The sequence below is a fragment of the Clarias gariepinus genome, chromosome 9 (genome assembly GCF_024256425.1).
Source record: "Clarias gariepinus isolate MV-2021 ecotype Netherlands chromosome 9, CGAR_prim_01v2, whole genome shotgun sequence".
Taxonomy (NCBI): domain Eukaryota; kingdom Metazoa; phylum Chordata; class Actinopteri; order Siluriformes; family Clariidae; genus Clarias; species Clarias gariepinus.
The window spans coordinates 29,931,678-29,952,941 of record NC_071108.1 but is presented as its reverse complement, the minus strand read 5'-3'; the positions used below and the strand labels follow the sequence as shown (position 1 = coordinate 29,952,941).

The 21,264-nt window shown below is 39.2% G+C and overlaps 1 protein-coding gene across 1 annotated transcript in view; it reads right to left on the bottom strand.

Moving 5' to 3' along the window:
* adgra2 (adhesion G protein-coupled receptor A2) overlaps positions 1–21,264 on the bottom strand; it is a 61,413-nt gene that overhangs the window by 5,517 nt on the left and 34,632 nt on the right. The window contains exons 3-17 of the mRNA XM_053503870.1: positions 11,062–11,133; positions 9,051–9,122; positions 8,855–8,926; positions 5,454–5,617; positions 4,447–4,660; positions 4,201–4,365; positions 3,905–4,103; positions 3,221–3,370; positions 2,955–3,116; positions 2,432–2,629; positions 2,155–2,335; positions 1,709–1,917; positions 1,035–1,162; positions 808–931; positions 550–698 (exon numbers count right to left, since the gene is read on the bottom strand). Of these exons, the coding sequence (XP_053359845.1) occupies positions 550–698; positions 808–931; positions 1,035–1,162; positions 1,709–1,917; positions 2,155–2,335; positions 2,432–2,629; positions 2,955–3,116; positions 3,221–3,370; positions 3,905–4,103; positions 4,201–4,365; positions 4,447–4,660; positions 5,454–5,617; positions 8,855–8,926; positions 9,051–9,122; positions 11,062–11,133 (2,259 nt within the window). The remainder of the gene's footprint in view (positions 1–549; positions 699–807; positions 932–1,034; positions 1,163–1,708; positions 1,918–2,154; positions 2,336–2,431; positions 2,630–2,954; positions 3,117–3,220; positions 3,371–3,904; positions 4,104–4,200; positions 4,366–4,446; positions 4,661–5,453; positions 5,618–8,854; positions 8,927–9,050; positions 9,123–11,061; positions 11,134–21,264) is intronic.

Sequence of the window (21,264 nt, the reverse complement as noted above, 5' to 3'; positions counted from 1 at the left end):
TTGGAACACTATCAGGAAAAAAAGGGTCAACAATCCACAGCTCTCGTTACATCTGAAGCATAAATTTCTGATTAAATGCAAAGGACTGCTATCCGACGGTGTCGTAAACTTGCATGCATGTCTGCACACTTTCGATCCTGAAAGCAGCTCTATGAGGACGACGATTTACCTCTGATGAAGAACTAAAGACAGCGGTGCATTCATGGCTCGCAGCTCAGCCTAAAACCTTTTTTCTTTTTTTGGATTTTTTCCTGATTTTCTCCCTAATTTAGTCGTGTCCAATTCCTCCCTGTTACTAGGGGGCTCCCACATTGAGGCTACTACTACCACTCAGTCAGGAGGGCAAAAGACTATCCCGTGTTTCCTCCGAACCACGTGACGCCAGCCGACCGCATCTTTTCGAACTGCTCGCTCATGCACCGCTGTGGGCGGCGTAACACACTCGAAGGAAAGCGCTATCTGCTCCTTTGAATGTATACAAATGAAAGTGTTTGGGACACAGTGCAACAAGTTACCATGTTCTAGTGTCACTTAGATGACGTCACTGACCTGAGCATGGGCCGCTGAGCGGGCACCGCTGCACCCTCACCATCTGGTTGCCGTGGAGACCTCCACAAGGCTTCTTTATAGAGCACCCGTGCGCTGACGCCGATCCATAACAAAGTGGACAACGAGGAATAGTGGAGAACAATGCCCACCTAACACACACACACACACACGCATAACATGACAAAACTATTTTAATTTTGTACTATAAACCCTTGTGCTCATCTTTTACATGACACTTGGACAATTTATGATCCTTACCGTTTGACACGCAATTTTGTGGCTAGTTAAAGTTATGCCTCCGGCAAACACCGCAGTCGTCATGGCGATGTGAAAACAGGTGTTGAGTAGAGTGTGCCAGCTTTTTCTAGTGATTCGAATAGAGCTAAGGACATAAAAGAATAAAGAATGATTTAAAAAATTTTTTTGGAGTTGGACTTCCTCATGTAAGCACTAAATAAATCAATTCAGTCTTAATGTGTCACTACCTGTGGTGCAGAATGTATGTAAAGATGATGGTGAAGAGGCACAGGAGGAGCACTGCAGTGCAGGTGTACACCACCGGGTGGAGCACTTCCACCAGACCAGAAGGCAGGCCTGGGAATTCTGGCACCTCCTGGAACAGAGAAAGTGTGTGTGTGTGTGTGTGTCAGAGAGAGAAGCATTACAAAAGCGGCATACTATGCCTTCACATCAAGGGACTAATTGCATTAACGTCTCTACGGCTGCGTTCCTGAACCAAAGTTTATATGAAACGTAAGCTCTAATTAAACTCAAACATCCTGAGATATGACATAAATGCTCAAAAAGGCAGAGTCGGTGCCAAGAAGCAAGCAGCCACGATTAAAGATTCACTCAATCAACGTCAGGCAGCTTTCCAGAGACATGCAAAAGCCAGGTCAGATATAATACCCCTCGCCTGGTGTCAGGATAAGAGGTATGTAGTGTTAAATATCTGTTAGTAATGGGAGATGTGTCCTCCCTATTTAAAGGAATGAGTCTCTCGCAGACAGGCCAGAGCCGCTCATTAGATAGACAGGATTTACCGCAGGAAAAAAGTTGTGCATTGCTGCTTTTGCATTATTACAACATAAATACCGATATCTTTTTGCTGCTATACGATTAAACAATAGTACCGTACAGTACTTTTGGCATTACCTACCTGTAGCACCGCGTAGTTACTGAGTACGGTACAGCGTAGCGTCGATATGCTAGCATCACTGTGCGCTAACTGGCAGCCGTCTGTACTCCAGCTCCCATTATGCTTGAGGTCGTGGAGACTCCAGTGTGCAGCCACCGGGTCGTTACCCGATGACTTGTGTCGCAGAGATACGATGATGGGAGCTGACTGGTTCCACATGGTGCATCCGTCTACGAGAGGACAAAAGACTGGATGTGATTTCTGGGTCATCTGGGGTGTTGCATTGGTAGTACTAATGTCAGCTAGCATTTTAAGCATCACTGAATGTTTTTTTTTTTCTTCCAGTTTTTCACATTTACACAATTTAACGACGTGATATACCAGTTTCACAGGATTTCAGTTGTTAAGTTATTATTATTATAGATTGACTTTTTCATCAACGTGCCAAAAAATTCTGGGTTGCTCACCGAGGCCTACATAGATAACCGGCGTGTTCACTCTCCTCCTACGAGCTCCGCTGCTTAAGTTTCCGATAAATGGGAAGAATCCACCGGTACGGAAAGCTACGAACTGCAGTTTACAGTCCGCGGGAGCGTTTGGAGGAAACAGGGACGGCGGCAAAGAGACCGACGCAAGTGCTACAGCATTCTATTTAAAAACAAAAGAAAAATAGAGAAAGAAATGAGAATTAAGAGATAGCTACGCTCCAGGATTTCGAAAGATTTATTTTCATTTCTGTCTCACCTTTAAAGGGAAAGCGCTTAAAGACATGTTGTGCGCTCCTGTCGTGCAGCGGAACCGTAAGTGCTGCTCCTGGGTAGATTCGATCACGGCCAAGCCGCTGGCACCAGAGCTATCTTGTCTCTCATAGGCAGTGCAGGTCATACCAGTAAAGTGTGCGGGGCGTATCAAGTGAGCTTCCATCACGATGTTCTGAGATATCTGTGAGAAAACATTAAAAAACCTTTTTTTAAAACATTTTTGCACAAACCCTTATTCCATGCAATGTCATTCTAAACATTATTTCTTCTCTATGATGTGACTAGACTCATTATCTTATTACGGCAGTATTTGCCCTAGAACAAGCCTAATATGTCAAGCCATGACCCATACTTGTCGCTTATGAATGCCACGATTGTTCTACTAGCGTGAATTGGCCCTAAGGCTGCACAGCAGTGCATTCTGGGAGGATAAACTCAATGACTATTTCCTTTACAGATACGCTGCTTTCCCAGAAACTCCATGTGAATCCTAGAGTATCACCTACCATGGAGAGATCCTGGGCATTCGGGTGAAGCTGTGGCCATGCTAAGGTCTCCAGAGAGCAGACCACAGTGCTGCATGCTTTCTGATCCTTCTGAGCCTGAAACAAGATCTTATCATCCACTTGCATCAGGTTACTGCCCATCTCCACCAGCACTTCTGACAGCTGAAACACCAAAGAGTACATTAAGACTTAATAACCCTTAGACTTGGCCATAAGAGATTCGGCAGTATATCTGTCACCTGCTGGAAACTGGGAACTTTACTAACCTCACGAGACTGATCGAGATAATTGTGGAATTTATCCATCATCTGTGAGACGTAGAAAACATCCACGGTGTCTGTGAAGCCTGCTGCCTCCAATGTGTATGTCCTGACCTGGTGTGCCAATGTCACGGCATTGGAGGCATTGATGGGCATCTAGAACACAAAGATTTTTTTTTTTACTTTATGTAGCATTCAGTTTGATTCAAGATGTTTTCTGGTCATCAGAAAAAAAGGAAATCAGAATTCTGATTGAAAAAAAGTTGAGATTACAGTCAGAATTCAGAGATAAAGTCTAAAGTAAAAGTTAAAATAAACAAAAAAAAAGTAACCTCAAATTGTAGTCTCTTTCTTTCCTTTCGCATAAGAGTAACACTCCAAGAGTACATACAGTATTTTTACTTTTTCACCTTTTTTTTTTGCGAAACCCCCAGCAAGTTTTTACTGATAAAAAGAACCACCTGATTCTTCTGCAACTGGTATACCTCAAGGATCCATGCTTGGTCCTTTTACCTTCTTAGCACACATGGCAATGCTTGCAAACACCATTCCTGTTTTGTTTTTTTTTGCATTTCTTTTCTATTTGTAATACTCCTGAGGTTGATACGAATCGCCTATTGATCCTGAGGGCAATTTCGATTAATTGTGCAGCACTAAATAAATCTATAAACCACTTTGTTGATAACCTACCAGCATGAACGTATGAAGGACATTAGTGATGTCATTAGTGTAGAGGCACTGTGAGTAGTCTCCTTCCTGCCAGCGCCCAGAGCGATCGCAGTGCCGAGACGCTCTCTTCTGATCAACAGCACCCCCTCCAGCCAAGGATGGATAACGCAGCTGCAGGCAGTACTGATATGAAGTAATTCCAGCTAAGGTTCTTGGCCACCTATAGAAGCATGTCAGAGCTCCTTTTAGACATTAATCCTAATAATAGTTTATTAGTAGAGTGATCATACTTTGGCGTTAGCGTGTTCCAACCTCACCTGAACTCTCCTCTATTATTGGACACTCTTTGCTCAGGGCAGAATGTGGCGCTGTTTTCCAGAACGACGATCTCCACGCTACGTGAGACATTCCCTCGTCCCGTCGTCACCACACACTCCCACTCGCCGCTCGCATCAACGTGAACATTCGACAAGATCAGCTCGCTGTATAAAAAAAAAAAAGAGATGTCTTACAGTGCATAATGTTGTGTTGATCAATTTAATTAAATCGCACTGTATGGATACCTGGTGATGACAGTACAGTCATGTAGAACACTCTCCTCTAGAATAACGCCACTCTCAGGGTTGTTCCTGACACTTCGGCCTTTGTGGCGCCAGTGCACGGCCGTGATTTTGTCCACCCGGGCAGCAGTACAGTGAAAGGGCAACCTGTCTCCCTTAAACACGACTTGGCGCAGAGAAGGTAGCAGAAACAGAGTGTGCAGCTCCAATGGGCCTTCTGGAAAATGCAGCAATAAAGTTTTTTATGAATAGAAATATAGTTTGTACTTTATCCAGGAAATATAAATATAATATATTTGCCAGTGATCTAAAAACATGTCCAACTCAGGCCAGTTTATTTATTCCCTTTAGGTAATAGCTAAGGGAAAATTGCCTACAATTTTTTATTTCCTGAGAAAATGCGGTGAACAAAAAAATTCCTTGATCATTTTCCTTGGATGTTTTGATGCTCTATTATAGCTCATCCGCCTTAGGATGATTGTGAAAGAGCCTGGCTGAATCGGAGATGTTTAGTGGCTTTCAGGGCTTTTTTTTTCACAACACTGAAACCACAGCGGAATTACTCAAAGGCATTCATCTCTATCTGCTGCTCGCCAATGCAAATATGTTTTATACATTGCAGAGGGAAAGAATGGTGACATGAGGTGATATTATAACAACAGGAGGGAGTCTGGTCTCAGACCCCGTGAAAAAAAAGGGGCAAAAAACAAAAACCTGAGAGATCAACAGAAGGATCACATGCGGGCTGACAAAAAGCAACGGAGAAAATGAATCAGTTCCCCAGTGGCAAAAGATGTGCACGGAATGACAGCTATGGAAAATGAGCGAGCGGGATTTTAAACTGAGCTCCGGCGAGGATACGACCCAGACGGAGAAAGTTCAGCAATCCTAAGAAAACAATTATTCAAAGTGGCAACGGAATTTCTGTGAATTGACACTTCCTCTGTTTTCCAGTCATCTTCAGATCGGTTAACAATTTTAGGGTAAAATATGTGGATGGCGTTTCTCACCACAGGTCAGGTCGCTTTCTTTTAGTTCTCGCAGCGGCCTGTTCTGGAACCTTCGGGGGTACGTGCAGAGCGTCTCATCTCCGAGTTTGGCTGAGCTCGTGCGGAAGAAACCCGGCACCCACTGGAGGGCGCAGTCACATGACAGGAACTCGGAGTCAAAGTTCCTAACGGGGTAGAAAAAGCAACTTAATCCTTTATATAGTCAATATTTGTTTTAGGATCTGTTGAACAGAAAAATGACTTTTTAACCTTTTTATATTTATATTGCAGAGATTTCATCAGAAGCATCCCTCATCAGGAGCTTTTTATCCCCTCCAAAAATACTCCATGAATAGTATTCTTATATTTATTCTAATGACTCAGATATTAATAAAATATATGGCTGTTTTAAAAATATTTAGCAAAATAAAACCAAAAGTGGCGCACGGGGACGTGCAATAATAAACAGATCACAAGGTTCAATAATAAAATACGACTTATGACGTAAATATAAAGGGTCGTAAATACATTCTCTTCTGCACACATGCTAGATAAATAAATTCTTCATTGTTCCCTGGTGACCTCCCGACTAAGAGAGGGGTTATAGAATAATATATCATGTCTGTGGTCCTTGAGTCTCCGCTTTCACTGTAAAACCGCCAAAAGATTAAGCTTGATATATATCATATCCTACATGACCACATTATAGGATTTACCCCGGAATACCTGACAAAGATCAAGCCTTCCACTTACACGGATTTAACCTCAGATGGGGATTAATATCATTACACTGACACACACATACACGTGCAAGGGTTGTACTGTAATACTACTAATAGTGGGCGATATGACAAAAATATATGAGGCTTGATATAGTTCCTGCTATATATACGATCTGTATCACGTTAAATTCAGGTTTATGAATAATTACCCAGCAATACAAAAAAAAAAAAAAACAGGTTTATAATACATTATTTAATTTATGCAAAAACAGACTTACTTTTATACGTAACATTTAAAAAATTTAAGTTTATTATTTAAAAAAATTACTAACGAAAAAAATGTAAATAATACAATTATAAAAATATAAAAATAAAACAACATTCAGTTAAATAAAAGTTTTTAAAATGCTAAATTTTTTTATTACTTTTAGATAGTTTGCAATTAAAAAAATACAAAAAAAAAGAAAGCGAAATCAATAAGATACCATCATGCCTCAGTGCCGATTTGTATTGTGATTCTATACGTATCAGAATTTTGTAAATATCTCGATTCTTATACTGAAAGTCCCCTACATACAAATGAGTTCTGTTCCCAAAACTCGTTTGTAAGTCGAATTTGTTTGTAAGTCCAACAAAGACTGTCTAGGTACTAGGATACTAACACAATTGGCTATACACGGTATATTACAGTACAGTGCTGTTTAGAATTGTGCCGATAGTTGAAATATTCATGTTAAAAGAACGTATGCCATCTTTTCACTTCGCTCCATTCAAATAATGTGAATTATTTTCACTTTGGTCTCCATCGTTATTGCTTGGTGTTTTCTTAGTTGTTGCTTTCCTGCTTTTACGCTTGCTTCAGGAGTTATGCTCCAAAATGTCCCCCCACCACGTATTGCCTCCATAACACAAGCGCTATCTTAAAATAAAAGTCGACGTACCTTTTCTTTTAAACGCTCCAGTTCAGTTCAGTGTTATTGCTCCCAAACTCTACCACACTCCGTTCTGTTAACAACATCTCCATATTTAAATCTTTACTCAAAACTCACTTGTTTTCCGAATGTTGCACCTGAATCCACCTGTTTGAGCTCTGGAAAGGCGCTATATAAATAAAAATTAATATTATTATTACTATTATTATTATTATTAAAAGCGTTAGCGACTGTGTTCCCTACCCTACGCTCAGTTACTGAACACCATCACAAAGAAACACCATCACTTTGTTTTAAAGATAGCGATTGTGTGATGGGGGCAATCAGTGGCAGGAGGTTGTTTTAGCGCACAACACCAGACATCCTGGGATACGCGCTGCACGCACATGACAGTATAGGCCGGACATGTGATCTAACATCCGCAACTGTACATGCGGGAACACGTGTTCGTATTTTAGAAATTCGTAACTAGAATGTTTGTATGTAGGTGACTTAATGTATTAGATTTTGTTTAAATTTTTTTAACTTTTACAAATAATTAGCTTGTAGCATATATAGGAAATGCTGTGCTACCTGCTGTTGTGTGACTAGTTTAGAGTGCACCACCTGTAGGATTATAGAAGAACAGCAAAATTTTACCATCTCAATCGCAAACGTACTGTATCTGAATTTATATCAGTTATTTAATAATTTATATCAATTATATCAGTATAATATCATCATATCACCCAGCCCTTTATACTACCACAGGTGAGCTTTTCATAAAGAAACAAAATGAACTTTTTTCTTTTTCCTCAGGTAGAAGTCATCCTAGAATACTTTAGATAAATTTCATTTAAATTTAAATAAGCCGTAACGTTGCATGAGTGTTATAATGTAGTTGTAATAACTTATCGCTGATGTTAAGTTTCAGGACAACGATGTTTTTTGAGCGCCAGAATGAGCGAACGATCCAAATCAACATTGCGAATACAACATCCACAAGAAGCTTTTATTTGAAGCTTTTATGCTGATAAACTTCCATTCGCACGACTTCTGACCACATCCACAGTCTCAGATGATAAGTGTTTTTTGTTTTTACCCTTTTAGCTGCTTTTTAACATTTTGTAACATTTTGGTAAATTTCTTTTGTCTTGTTTTTTTTGTTTTTTGGTGCTCATTATGTACACACATTTACTAGCATCAATATCACATTCCCTAGTGGTTCAGCGGTAAGCACACAATGCTCTCACCACACCATCTGGAGATCAAATCCCATAGGCCCTTGGTTTTGTGTAAAGTTGTTTTTGCAACCTTTTATTAGGGGAATTCGTTCAACTTTAGTCGACGGTGTTCCGATGACATTTCATCAAAGAATTAAATCTTTCAAAAACAACCTTAAAACGTCCATAACGTTGCCAAATTAATGTGACCACAATGCTGTGAAAGCCGAAACCTTCTGCAGGCTTTCAGTTTTGGCAAATAGAAGCAACTAATGAACCCAGCACAAGCAGGATTGAGATTGGTTGAGTTTTAGAGATGTAGCTGAGGTTGAGGAACTGTCAGAGTGAATATTTACACAGCATGTAGACCATGTGTCAGTTTTCATATCTGGAAGTTATGCTCATATTAAATAATTAATATCAATAATATACATTTTTTAATCTGACCACACCCACTTTGAGTTTCTGGAGCACTAAACAGATCTAAAAACAGAAATATATTAGTCTTATATTTGTGTTTGTACAAGAGTACATCTTAATTAGATTTCTGCTGCGCTTTTACTCACACCAGCTTGAGCGAGGGAAGCTCCTGGAAGATGTTTGGTTCCAGCGACGAGAAGATGTTTCCTGAAATGTTCCTGAAACACAAACACAGTGCCTCAGGAATGTAGACATCGTTCCCAACTGCACAGCTCCAGGCTATCTGCAGTCAGAAAGTCTCAGACCATCAATAAATTTTGCTATGAAAGTTCGGCAGCGTACAGTTTGGTGAGGTTGGTGAGTCCCTGGAACATATCTGGAGTCAGGCAGCCGATCCGGTTGTTGGACAGGTCACTGTAAACAGGAACAAACGGGATACACGTTGAGCAATCGAGAACGGCGAGCCGGCCAAACCGAGACCCAGCGCTTCGCGGGGTCACCATTACGTTCGAAACCTTTTCGGTTTGTTAGTTGCTTGGAAGCACATACTGGAAATGGCCTTTAAAAGGCTTGGAAGAAAAGCAATATATGAGATATACAAGCTAATATAAACTCATCATAACCTAACCCAAACAAAATGAGACAGGAGCCCATTAAAGAGTACAGAATAGCACAGACTCTGCTTTCACTCGTGTCAACTTTGACTCGTGTCCTCATGTCCGTTTGCTACTACTTCAAGTGATCTGTCCGGTACCTGCCCCCCTAACTCTGCCTGTTTATTTAGGCAAGCCTGCTGATCCAACACTGACAAAAGAGAGGAAAAAGGGAGGCAAAGAAAGGGAGTGAAAGTATATAATGAGTCTGTTAATGACTGTACTTGAAGAAAACTCTGCCTTACCCAGGACCTCAGAGTTTCACTGGTATTCGGGATCGGTCACTTCCTGTTAAAAGAAGCACTATCATCTGTGACATCGTTTCTGTGCAGCCCCATTTGAGATTCCTGACCAAACTATTTCCTCTGAATAAAATAAACTCCCATTGGTGTCTGGAGAAAAGCCCACACTGTGACTGCAGCTTGCGATCGCTCTAAAACGCAACATGAGGCCAGCGCATTCGTACAGTCATTTCCAGAGCCGTCCCAGAATCCTCTGCAGGCTTCTGTGGTTCCCTCAGCAGTTGGCTGAGAGTTTAGAGATAGTGTGTGCCATACAGATTTCATTCTCAGGATTATTATTATTATTATTATTATTATAATTATTAACAGTGATACAAACAAGATCAAGGCAAATCAGAAGTTTATACTAAAGTGCTCGGTTTAATATTTCATTTTTTCTGTAAAAACTTATATAAGGACATATATCGCAGAAAACTCCACCTAAATGGATTTAGAAAAAAACTGTACATTAGAAGAGGTTATTTAACATTTACTAAAGTACCAAGAGCTAAAGCCTTTAGAAAATCAAACCTGAAAAAAATGCTGAGATGACGGTTTATAGCATAAATATAACATAAATTATAACAGTTTTAATTACTAATTATTAGTAACACTAGTAATTATTGTCTGATTTTTCTCAAGCAGCTGTTTTCTGCAGCTTTGGAAGAATTAAAACTGTTAAAGTATTTATTAAGCATTAAATCACTTTGTAACGTGTGTTATTGATTGTTTAAAGGTCTTAAGGTACAAAGCTAGAATCTCCAGGCCAAAACTAAAAAAAGTGCATTGAAGTTTCAATCAGCAATAGCCACCAAACCAGGGATATTATTATGGTTATTAGTATAACCATAGTATTAACACACAACTCTGACGCACAAGAAGCCACCAAATGAATCTCACACACATTAAAAAGTTCCCACTTGGAGGACAGCACCACGATCCCTTCCATTTGTGTGAGCTCACGACGGCCATGACTACTGGCTAGTGTCACTATGATTGCTAAGTGGGTGTGAGTGTGCCATCGTTCCCCCCAGCGAACAAACAAGCGTGGCCAATTTGCTCTCTATGGGCTTCCATCTACGGATGGCTTAAGAAACACTTGGGGAATCGATTCTTAATCAAAAACTTACTCATTGATTCAATTAACCCGTTAAACCACACAACCGATGGCTGGTTTCAGAAGCCAGTGAGTTCACATCAGTTAAAAAAAAAAAAGTTATTTTCATCAGTTAGAAAAAATAACACTTTGGGAGAACAACTGCACCACACCACTGAGTCTTTTATTATTCTCCATACGTTGTATTCTTTCTCAAACTGCGATATTGTATTTTCTTGCTTCCATTAATATCAATTTCTTTCTCTGCATACATCATTATACACGATTAGTAAAGAAAATGAAGACTTGCAGTCAAAACTTACAGTTTTCTCAGTGCTGTTAGACCCTGAAAAGCTCCTGGCATGATGGTGCTGATCAGATTACTCTTCAGATCCCTGCAAAGACAAATTGTGAATCAGAAAATCAGAAGATACAAAAGGTTCAGGACAAATGGAAAATTTGGAAAGACATATTGTGCAATGCTTTTAGTGACTAGAAAACACTTATTGCAAGTTCCAAATATGAGGGAGAGATAAAAAAAAGTGCCAGGAAATTAAAATAGTCACTGGGGCAGAACTTTAATCTGTCCCTTAAGTAGGGATGGACCAGCAGGGAGCACCCGATATGATATGGTCACGATATCTAGGTGCTGATTCGATCTGTGTTGCGATTTTATAAATATCCACATTTGTTAATATTATTTTGTTATGACTTCAAAAAAAGACCATTGTGAAATGGCAACATTTTGCTAACTGAAATGAATAACATATAAATAATAAAAATAAATAAATTACAGTCAGTCTGACGATACATAAACTGCCACAAAAAAGAATCCCGATACACCACTGAATAATTTTTTTTCCATCTCAAACCCTACAGGCTACAGTTCAATATATTCAATCAATATATACAAAGATATTTTAACATCATCATTACAGAACACTAAACACAACCTCCATCATAACTCCAACCCTTTTTTTCCCCCAAACTTTGCAAACGTTTCAGATAGTCCGACAACAAACGAGGCACAAAACCTGATCATTTAATTGTAAAAAGAAGCAGATCTTGGAAGAAAACACTTCACAACGAGAAAAATGCTGTACTTGAAGGTACTTTAAAAAAGACAATTCCCACATGAACTTTCTCCATTCTCAGCCAAGCCATAAATATCCATTTTTTTAAACAAACTTTGAAGATACAGTTTCATGCCGAATCTCTAGCCCCCCTCCACCTTTTCCTGTCCTCTAATTTAACCCACAGCCATGTGCTGAAACACTTATCAGTCCGACCCCCTGAACACAAACAGACTATTGGCCTCTAAATTAACCTTTGGAACTTTTGCCATGATATTTATTAGCCAGGTGGGAATTGGGAGAATGATGGAGGTCAGCTGATGCTTTGTAACAGCTTCCTCTTGTATGACGCAAATTAAGAGCCAGGTCTGTTCCACGAGTGACGATTCCCTTTAGAAATGTACCAAAGCTTCCAAACGAGAGGCTTCCAACCTTCACTGGCGCTAAACTCAATAGAAAGGGGACTGATTGAATACCCCTCTTTCTAATATGCATTGGCTCTTCAGGACAAAAGCCACTGATTGCATCTTATCTACAAGTAAAAACACGATACCACTATTTCTGAGCACGAAATCCTATGTGGAAAACCTCAGGCATTCATCTGTCTCCATACTGTTACACGAATGTTCACTTGAGTCAGCTATTTTTGATTATTTGACCAGCGTGGTTACTTTAAATCTGATACGTGTCAAAGAATGCATAGCCTCAAATCTTGGCTGCGTATCACAATGTTCTCATATCCTGACCACAGGATTTTCAGACCTACTGAGATGAAAAATTGCATCGTTGGATCTTGGGATTTATGCGAGTCCAAAAAATTCCATCTATAAGATGAGATGGAGCAATCAAATCACATGTCAAATAAACAAGCAGCTGTAATCAGCAGTTGAGGTCTTGCGAAAGACCAAAAACGACCTGAAATACTACACTTTACTGTATGGCGACTAAGTGATTACTAATGTTGCCTCACACCCTTGGGGGTTGGGGGTCCCACATCCAGCCAGTGTTCGTGCACGTCGGGACTTGGTGGGTTCCCACTGGGTACTCCGTTCCTCCCACACACACTAAAAAGACATGTGTTGTTGGTTGTCTGGCATTTCCAAATTGCCCAACTAGTTGTGGTCCTCAACAATGTACTGTAACTTCCCCCAGTACAGCAATGGCCGCTGGCGTAAAGTCATAGCTCATTGTGGCCAACCACAGCTTAGTGACACTGACTTCAATGGATGAAACACAACTAGCCTAGCAATATCTATTCACTGAAGCTCTGACCATTACAGAGTAGATGCCAAGAGAAAATGTGCCATTTTATCAGTAATAAGCCAACATAATGGGTCACTACAAGGAAAAAACTTTCTATCTAGCATGTCTATCTCTTTATTCCATGTTGTGTTTGATATTTAATTAATGTTTTGTCATATGCAAAATCATTGTACTGCACAGGAAAAAAAGTATTAATAAAAATAATGGAAATACTGGCAGTGATAAATTAAAACAAGATGGTAAAGAAAAAAATATAGGGTTTCCAAAATAAATAATTAGCCATTAAAGAATAACAATGAAACCCTGCATGTTAATTATGCTATGTGGCATGATGTCACATTTTCTAAAAACTGAAGCACAAAAATTATATTCATCGAATTCTTTGGAAATGATGAAATCTATGAATTTTACACCACATATAAACCTTGATACCTCGATACTAAGTACCTCAGCATTATCTGTTCCATAGGCAAGTTCTTAAGGTGAAATTTTGTATTGTGAAACGCATTTTCCCATAGGAAATAATGTAAATGCAGATAATCTGTTCCAGCCACCCAAAAAATATTACAAATCTTACCAATTTCCAACACCATAATGATATTTTTGCAAATAAAAACAATAAAAACATTTAGAAAAGACATGTAAATAAAGTAAAATATGAAATGAATAGCATTAAACCTCATACTTTATGATTTATTTTTAAAAACAAATCTGAAAACGGCTCCCTTTTCTTCATGCTACCGTCCTTGCTAACATTCGTGTGACCCATGGTGCTACGTCTATACTAAATCTTACAGAAAATGCAAAAAAAAAAAAAACAAGTTTTGAACGGCTCCCGCATGTACAGCGTAACTTAGCCGTTGTTCAGTTCGGCTCGGTTTGTCTGCTCGTAATTTCCACTCAAGGTATTTCGTATTTCGGCACCCAGGTATCGTGGAAATATTGTATTGGATCGTCCCGAGCGATTCCCTTTCCTATCCAGAGACTGCCAGTTACTGTATTAACACGATACAATTTGCATATTCTGTTAGTAGCACAATTTTGTTACAATTTTAAACAAACCTAGTCAATAATTTGCTCCTACCACTGATAATGCTTGATTCCCTGCCAATTCATGAATAACAGATTGCTACTGTCACAGTTGCTACTGACAGGAGATGAATCACGTAGCTGCACAAAGTTATTTACACCACAATGTTATGCTAAAGTGCAAGCTTTCATATCAGTGTGTTGTGGTGTGAGCTTTAAGAGCGACTGGCGAAAGGTGGCAAAGAGTGTTAAATGAGCATGAGAGAGGGACAAGAGGGAGAAAGATCAGCACTAAAGAGAGAGAGAGACGTAATGCAAGACAAGAAAAAGATAATAGATGGACAAAAGGGAGACAAGGTGAAAGAGTGACAAGACAGATAAAAAAAGTCAAAAAAATCTAAAGAAATAAGAGAGACAAAAGTATTGAAAAGACAAAATGAAAGATAGGACAGAGATATGAGAAACTTAGAAAGACAAAGAGGAAAAAAGGAGATGAGGGGGACGAGAGAGACACAGTAAAAGAGATAAGATAGACACAGAGAGAGAAAGAGAGAGAGAAAGAGAGAGAAAGATAAACAAGATATTAAAAAGACATAAAGAGAGATTCTGAAAAAAGAGAGAGAGACAAGGAAATAAGGGAGTAAAAACAAGTGAGATAAGAAAAAAGAGACACAAGACAAGGCAAAATAGAGACAAAAAAAGGGGAAAAAGACGGAGAGAAGGTGAAATAAAGATGAGAACAAATGAGACAAATGAAATAAAAAAATAAAGAAATAAGAAAGACAAGAGTGATAAAACCTCAAGAGAAAGATGAGCGATGAGCCAGAAGGCAGGAAAGAATTAGAAAAAAGGAGAACAAAGAGACACGCAAGAGACACAAGGTGAGGTAAACCAGAAATTAAAGCGACTAGGAGATGAGACAGAAAGAGGAATAAGAAAAAATCCTCTAAGAAAAAAACAAAGTGACAAGAGGAAGAAAAAAGAATACAATGAAAAAGAAAGATAGAAGAGACAAAGAAGAGATAAAATAAGAGGGATAAGAGTAACAAAGGAGACAAAGAGAAAGATAGCGTAGAATTTATGAAACGGACATAGAGGACAGAGGAGAGAGAAAAGGCAAAATAAAATAAAAGACTAACAAGAAGGAGACAAGAGAGACAAAGAAATGAGAAAGACAAGAGACAGATACGGCGAAAAGTGGAGAGAAACTGAGAGTGTGAAGGTCAAAGTAGGTTAGGATTCTGGTCACTAAATGCATGGCCTTGCATGAAAGTCATGAGCAGGAGAATTGTGTGTGTGTGTGTGTGTGTGTGTGTGTAAGGGAGAGAGAAAGAGAGAGACAGAATGTTATAGGTGTCTGAGTAGGTGCTCATCAGTGTGTGTGTGTGTGTGTGTGTGTGTGTGTGTATTAGTAGCTGCACTCATATGGAACAATAGCTGTTTCCTGGCTGGCGTGTTCCAGTCCTCATTAGCGATGTGATGAAAGGAGATACAGTACACTACCCACTCTTTCCTACTCCTCACACCCACACACCCACACACACACACACACACACACACACACACACTTGCGATCACGCTCAAACCCGTCTAAGCCCAAAGGTCAGAGCAGCGGACGCTCTCTGTGTGAAGATCAACAGCGATGCACACACATCCACCCTCTTTTCACTGAGATAGGTAATGTGGAAGAGAGTGAGTACACACACACACACACACACACACACACACACACCATATTCTCTGTATCAGGGTCTAGTAAGCACCTAAAAAGCTTTCAAGTACCCCGATGACATGAGGGTCTGCGAACTGAGCGAGCGCTGTGCGAAATCGATTCGGCTGCACTTCCTCTCCACATGAAACATGAATTTTACACAATGCGCACACACAAACACACACACACACACACACACACACACACACTCTAGACTCATAAGTGTGTATACTCTCATATTTGTGTTAATGAATAGACTGTGTGATTTGAGCAGCACAATGTTTTTGGTTTTGTGGTTGTAATTGTATACAGTAGTTTTGTTGTTTTATTACATTTTGTTGTGTTTTAGTTCTTAGTTTTTGATGTTGTGTCTATTTTTGTTGTTGTCTTTTTTATTTTACCATTGTGTTCTTAGTTTTGTTGTTATTTTAAGGTTTGATGTTTTGTCATTTTATAGTTTTGCTGTTTAGTTTTTCTTGTTTTTAGTTCTGTTATTATTTTATAGCTCTGTTGTTGCTTTTAAAAAAATGTTTTTATTCCACTGCTGTGTTTTAGTTTTGCTTTTTGTTTGTTTGTTTGTTTGTTTTTTGTCATTTTATAGTTTTGTTGTTGAGTTATTTGTTTTGTTGTGTTTTTATTTCAGTTGCTGGATTATTTATTTTGTTGTGTTTTTACAGTTTTGCTGTTCTGTTTGTATAGTTTTATTGTGATTTTATAGTTTTATTGTGATGTTATAAGTTTGCCAGAATGTTTATATAGTTTTGTTGTGATTTTATAGTTTTGCCGTTTTGTTTATATAGTTTTGTTCTGTTTATATAGTTTTGTTCTGTTTATATAGTTTTGTTGTGATTTTATAGTTTTGCCGTTTTGTTTATATAGTTTTGTTCTGTTTATATAGTTTTGCTGTGATTTTATAGTTTTGCCAGTGTGTGGATTTTGTTGTTTTTATAGCTGAATGTAACGCGTGAGTGTATCAGTTAGCATGAAAGCCAGTGTGTAATGAGTTTGCGTTCATTAGGAGTGTCAGCGGGTGGAGCTGAACTAATCAGCACGAGACCAGCAGTTACAGTCAGAAGCTTGTTTATGAGTCTGAGGCACACACAGTAGCGCCTCATGATGTTCACACGCTCTGCCTTAAACGCCTGTAACATTATATCACATTTAGTCAACAGATATTCAGTCATGATTAATGATTTATCAGTTCTGAAAAAATAAAACATTAGTTCCAGTCTAATCAGGACTCTGATGCTGGATATCACTCCGAGTCTAACTGGAATCTCACTGCAACGATTCAGTACCACAAAGGCAGCTCTCCATGCCTGCGAGGACTCTCATCTTTAGATTGATGCACATCAATCCACCAGTGACCCATTGTTCCCAGAGTGTGCTTTGCTTTCTGCTCTACTTCCCCGTGTGCTCTGTGATTGGACGGCAGCAGAGCGGAATGCCGAGGCCCGACCCAGCACAGCTATTGTCGAATCCCTCCATGCTAGTCTATTCAGTTTGCGACGATGGAGGATGTGTGTGTGTATGTGTTTGTGTGTGTCCTTCTGGGATATATGTCCATTTGTGCAGTTACTCTTATTTGTTCTTGAAGGACTCATGACTCTCTATGCACCTGGGGCCTGGAAGGAGAAAAGACAGAGAAGAACATGAGAGGGAAAGAGCTAAAGGGTCATTAAGGGGTTGCCTGCTTCAGGTCTTGTCCTATATATGCTCCTGGAGTAAAGGATAGGGAGTGAGTGAGAGTGAGAGACAGTGAGAGAGGATGCTTGTGTGTATATGTGTGTGTAGATTGATGTGTTCACATTTTCACAGCTGTTAGTGGAATGAATACACACATATTAAAAATACATTAGCTAATCTAATACTGGATGTACTGATTGTGAAAATGCATTGCATTGTGTTTCTGTCTGTGTGTGTGTGTGTGTGTGTGTGTGTGTGTGTGTGTGTGTGTGTGTGTGTGTGTATGTGTGTGTGAGGCCGGCAGAGGCCATTTTTGTGCCGCGTGTCATTTCCTGTCTGTGCAGAGCCCCTCACTCGTTTATTTTTACAGTTTCCTTTCCCTCGTATTTTTTTTTTCCACTCAGCTTTTCCCGTGCAAGCCGAACAGGGGAGGCTCTCAGGAGCCAAAAAACGCTCATGCCCAACATTACAGACTGCACACACACACACCACACCACACACACCCACACACACAATGGGGTCCTTATACCTCTGCACCTCAAATCTACTCCATACTCAAACCCTCGCCCCGTGTTTTGCCAGATCGTTTCCTGCCTTCGTCATCCGTCTGCAATTATTTACATAATTTACAGCCAATCAGTCAAATCTGCCACGGGCTAACAGAAGCGTAACTTTTTCAATAGAAAACGAGTAATTAGTTGAGTATTAAAGTTATGGTTAATCATTTCTATTCGCTTTTTTTCTTCTTTCACATTGACCTCAGATTAAAAAAAAAAGTTCTCAGCTAGACTATTTCCAGTAAAGCTCTTTTCATTGATGCCCTTTTGTTCATCGTACTTTTAAGTTCCAAATGTAGAAAATAAATAAATCCCAGGTTTTGATTTTCTTTCAAATGGAGCCGAAGCTTATTTTTTCTTTTTCGCCTGCTAGCTAGTTCCTAAAAGCATAAACACAATGACAAAAGCTAAGCAACGAAAACACATCTGGCAACGTAACTCCGTTGAATACGAGACATGACAGAGTAGCTTAGGCAGTTCTAATGCTAGTCCATAAAATGAAAATAACATCAGCTCATATGATCTGGGCAGGATGTTTAGATATATAAATGCAACTTTGATTATTATGCAGCATGAAGCTATATTTCCCATTTCGACAACGGAAATTGCAGCGATCCGATTTCTATCCCAGTTCATGCTGTAATTTTCCATTCCTCCGCCACATTCAGATACAAAAAAAGAAAAAAAGATAAAAAAGTCAGAAATTGTATTTTCTTTAGTTATTTTGATTAGACGTCTTCCTAGCATATTCAGTGGTTTAACGCCAAGAAGAAAAAACAAGTCGTTACTAATATAAAGTGCTGTGCTAAAGTCTTAGGCACATGGAAATAAAAGCTATACAGCAAAGAGGTTTTCCAAGAAAAAACTATAAAAATTCCAGTAAACAGTAACTGATGAAACAAAGTCAGTAATTATCGTGATGTCGTTCTAAGGACCCTTCAGTTTTATATTCGGAAATTAGCTGCTAAGTCTTACTAAGCGTTCTGCAGAACCAACCACGATTCTTCTTGGAAGAAGACTTTGACTGTTGCACCTGCTCCTTTTTTTTGCATGCAAAACCCAGCAGCTTCTATTTTGTTTATTTGTCTGAAAAGTGTTTTTTTGTTTGTTTGTTTTCTGTAACTTCTAATTTTGTTTTGGAATCCTGATGTTTAAAAATCGAAAATGTTTTTGTACTAACACAATAATAAAGTCCTGCAATAATAATAATAATAATAATTTAAAAAAGGAAAGTTTATACTAAAAAGCACTCAACACTTTTGCACATTACTGTGTTTATTATTTAACAGATCTCAAACATACATACTTTAATATCCTGCTCATTTATATTCTAGATATGCCATTAAAAGTTGCTAATTATTCAAAGATTCACCTTTTTAAAAACAAACAAAAACAGACCAAATATAGAGCCTTGAGGAACTCCTTATTTAAGACAAGCAGAACTTTACTTTTATTCCCTGATGCTTTCAAACTGTGTTGTATTTTATTTAACTTTTTTAGCTTTTATTTCTCGCCACAAGGTCAGATTTCCCGGACCTTTGCATGAGCATGTGTGTGTTTAAGAATAATTGCATATCATTTCTACATTGATTGCATCATTCTGTGTACCGCCATAACTTTATTCCCATACCTAACCGCTAAAGTGCGCTGTTTAGTGTGTATTATGGTTCGGGGAAACGTCTTGAGCAAACTTCCAAACCTATTAAGAAAATAATAACTTCCATAAATAGGATCAGTGATCTGCGAAGTTTCTGTATATGAACTGAGTAGACAGCTGGATACAGCTCAGACACACCAGTACAACCAAGAAGAAACATCTGGGCAGGAACATAACCCAGCATGTATAAAATATTAATGGATGAATGGAGAAGCCTGAATATTCTCCCTGTGGCTGAAAAAAAAAAAAACAGGGAAAGACATGCTTGAGTAACTAGGTCAAAGGGAAATAAATGGAAAGTCAAGAAGGAAGGAAGCACAGAGACCATATAAAAAAAAATCTCTCGAAAAGATAAAAATAAAATAAAAACAAGTATTCGAAAAAACAGTTCAGCTGGAGGTTGACGGATGTGGCGAGAATTAAGCAAGTTCGTCTTCTCTCCCTCTCTCTTTTTTTCTCCTCTGTTTCTTTGGCGTGCACGATCGGTCACTTTATCTTCGACCCTATCCTGCCTGTCGCTTTTTGAGCTGCCCTGAAGACACGATTGCATTCAGGCTGCAACACAAACACACTCCCTTCCACCCACGCACACACACACACACACACACATACACACACATATGCATAAACCCCTTGCCTTGAGTTTATCTCACAGCCACATCTGGAGTCTATCAAGTCCAGCTCTACTACCCCCCAAAACACGCGCACGCACACACACACACACACGCCTTCCCCTCCCTTCTCACTTTATACTCTCCTCTACCTTTAACCCTCTCCTGACCATATCACTGTTGTCACTTTCTTTATCAAGATGTCATTCATTTGCCCAGTTCTTGTGCGAAAATTATTCCTCGTGCTCCCAGAGCCACTCTTTAACTATCTGAATCCTGGAAAATGTCTGTACCAATAGGGAAGAAAAACTCCATAGATGTGATAACCTGGTCATTCAGTACATTCAGGTTGCAGCTGACTTCATTTTATTGCCACATAAGGTCGCTGAACCTAGACTAGACTCATGAGTAGACTGTTTATTCGATTATATTCATTTCAATAACACTAATGTTTAATGTTTGATTTGTCTCAAGCAGACACAATTGAGATGTCACAATCACAGCAGGTCTAAACAAGTCTTGACAATTTATCGCGAATCATGAGGTGTCGTAGGACTTCGTAGATTAATGGTATAAGCATTTCATAGCTAATGTGTAACCAGTTTGCAGGTGATTAAGGCGCGTGACGTCACCCGTGAAGTTCATCGCATCTGTGAGTTTAATGATGGGTTGCAAATAAAGTCATGACTCATGCAGGTCCGCAGCGAGATTAGAAACAAACGCAAACAAGTAAACAAACAAATGCAGTTTTCTGAGGACCGGGCAAATGATCTCACAAGGGCTAAACAAACAAAGATTCTTATACTTGTGCGTCTCCTTCAACGAACACACACACACACACTCTCTCTCCAAGGTCAGATGCTGGCCTACATTGGAAACAATGTTAATCTCAATCCAGGCCAATTTCCATAGCACTACATTATATTTAAGAGCGCTGGC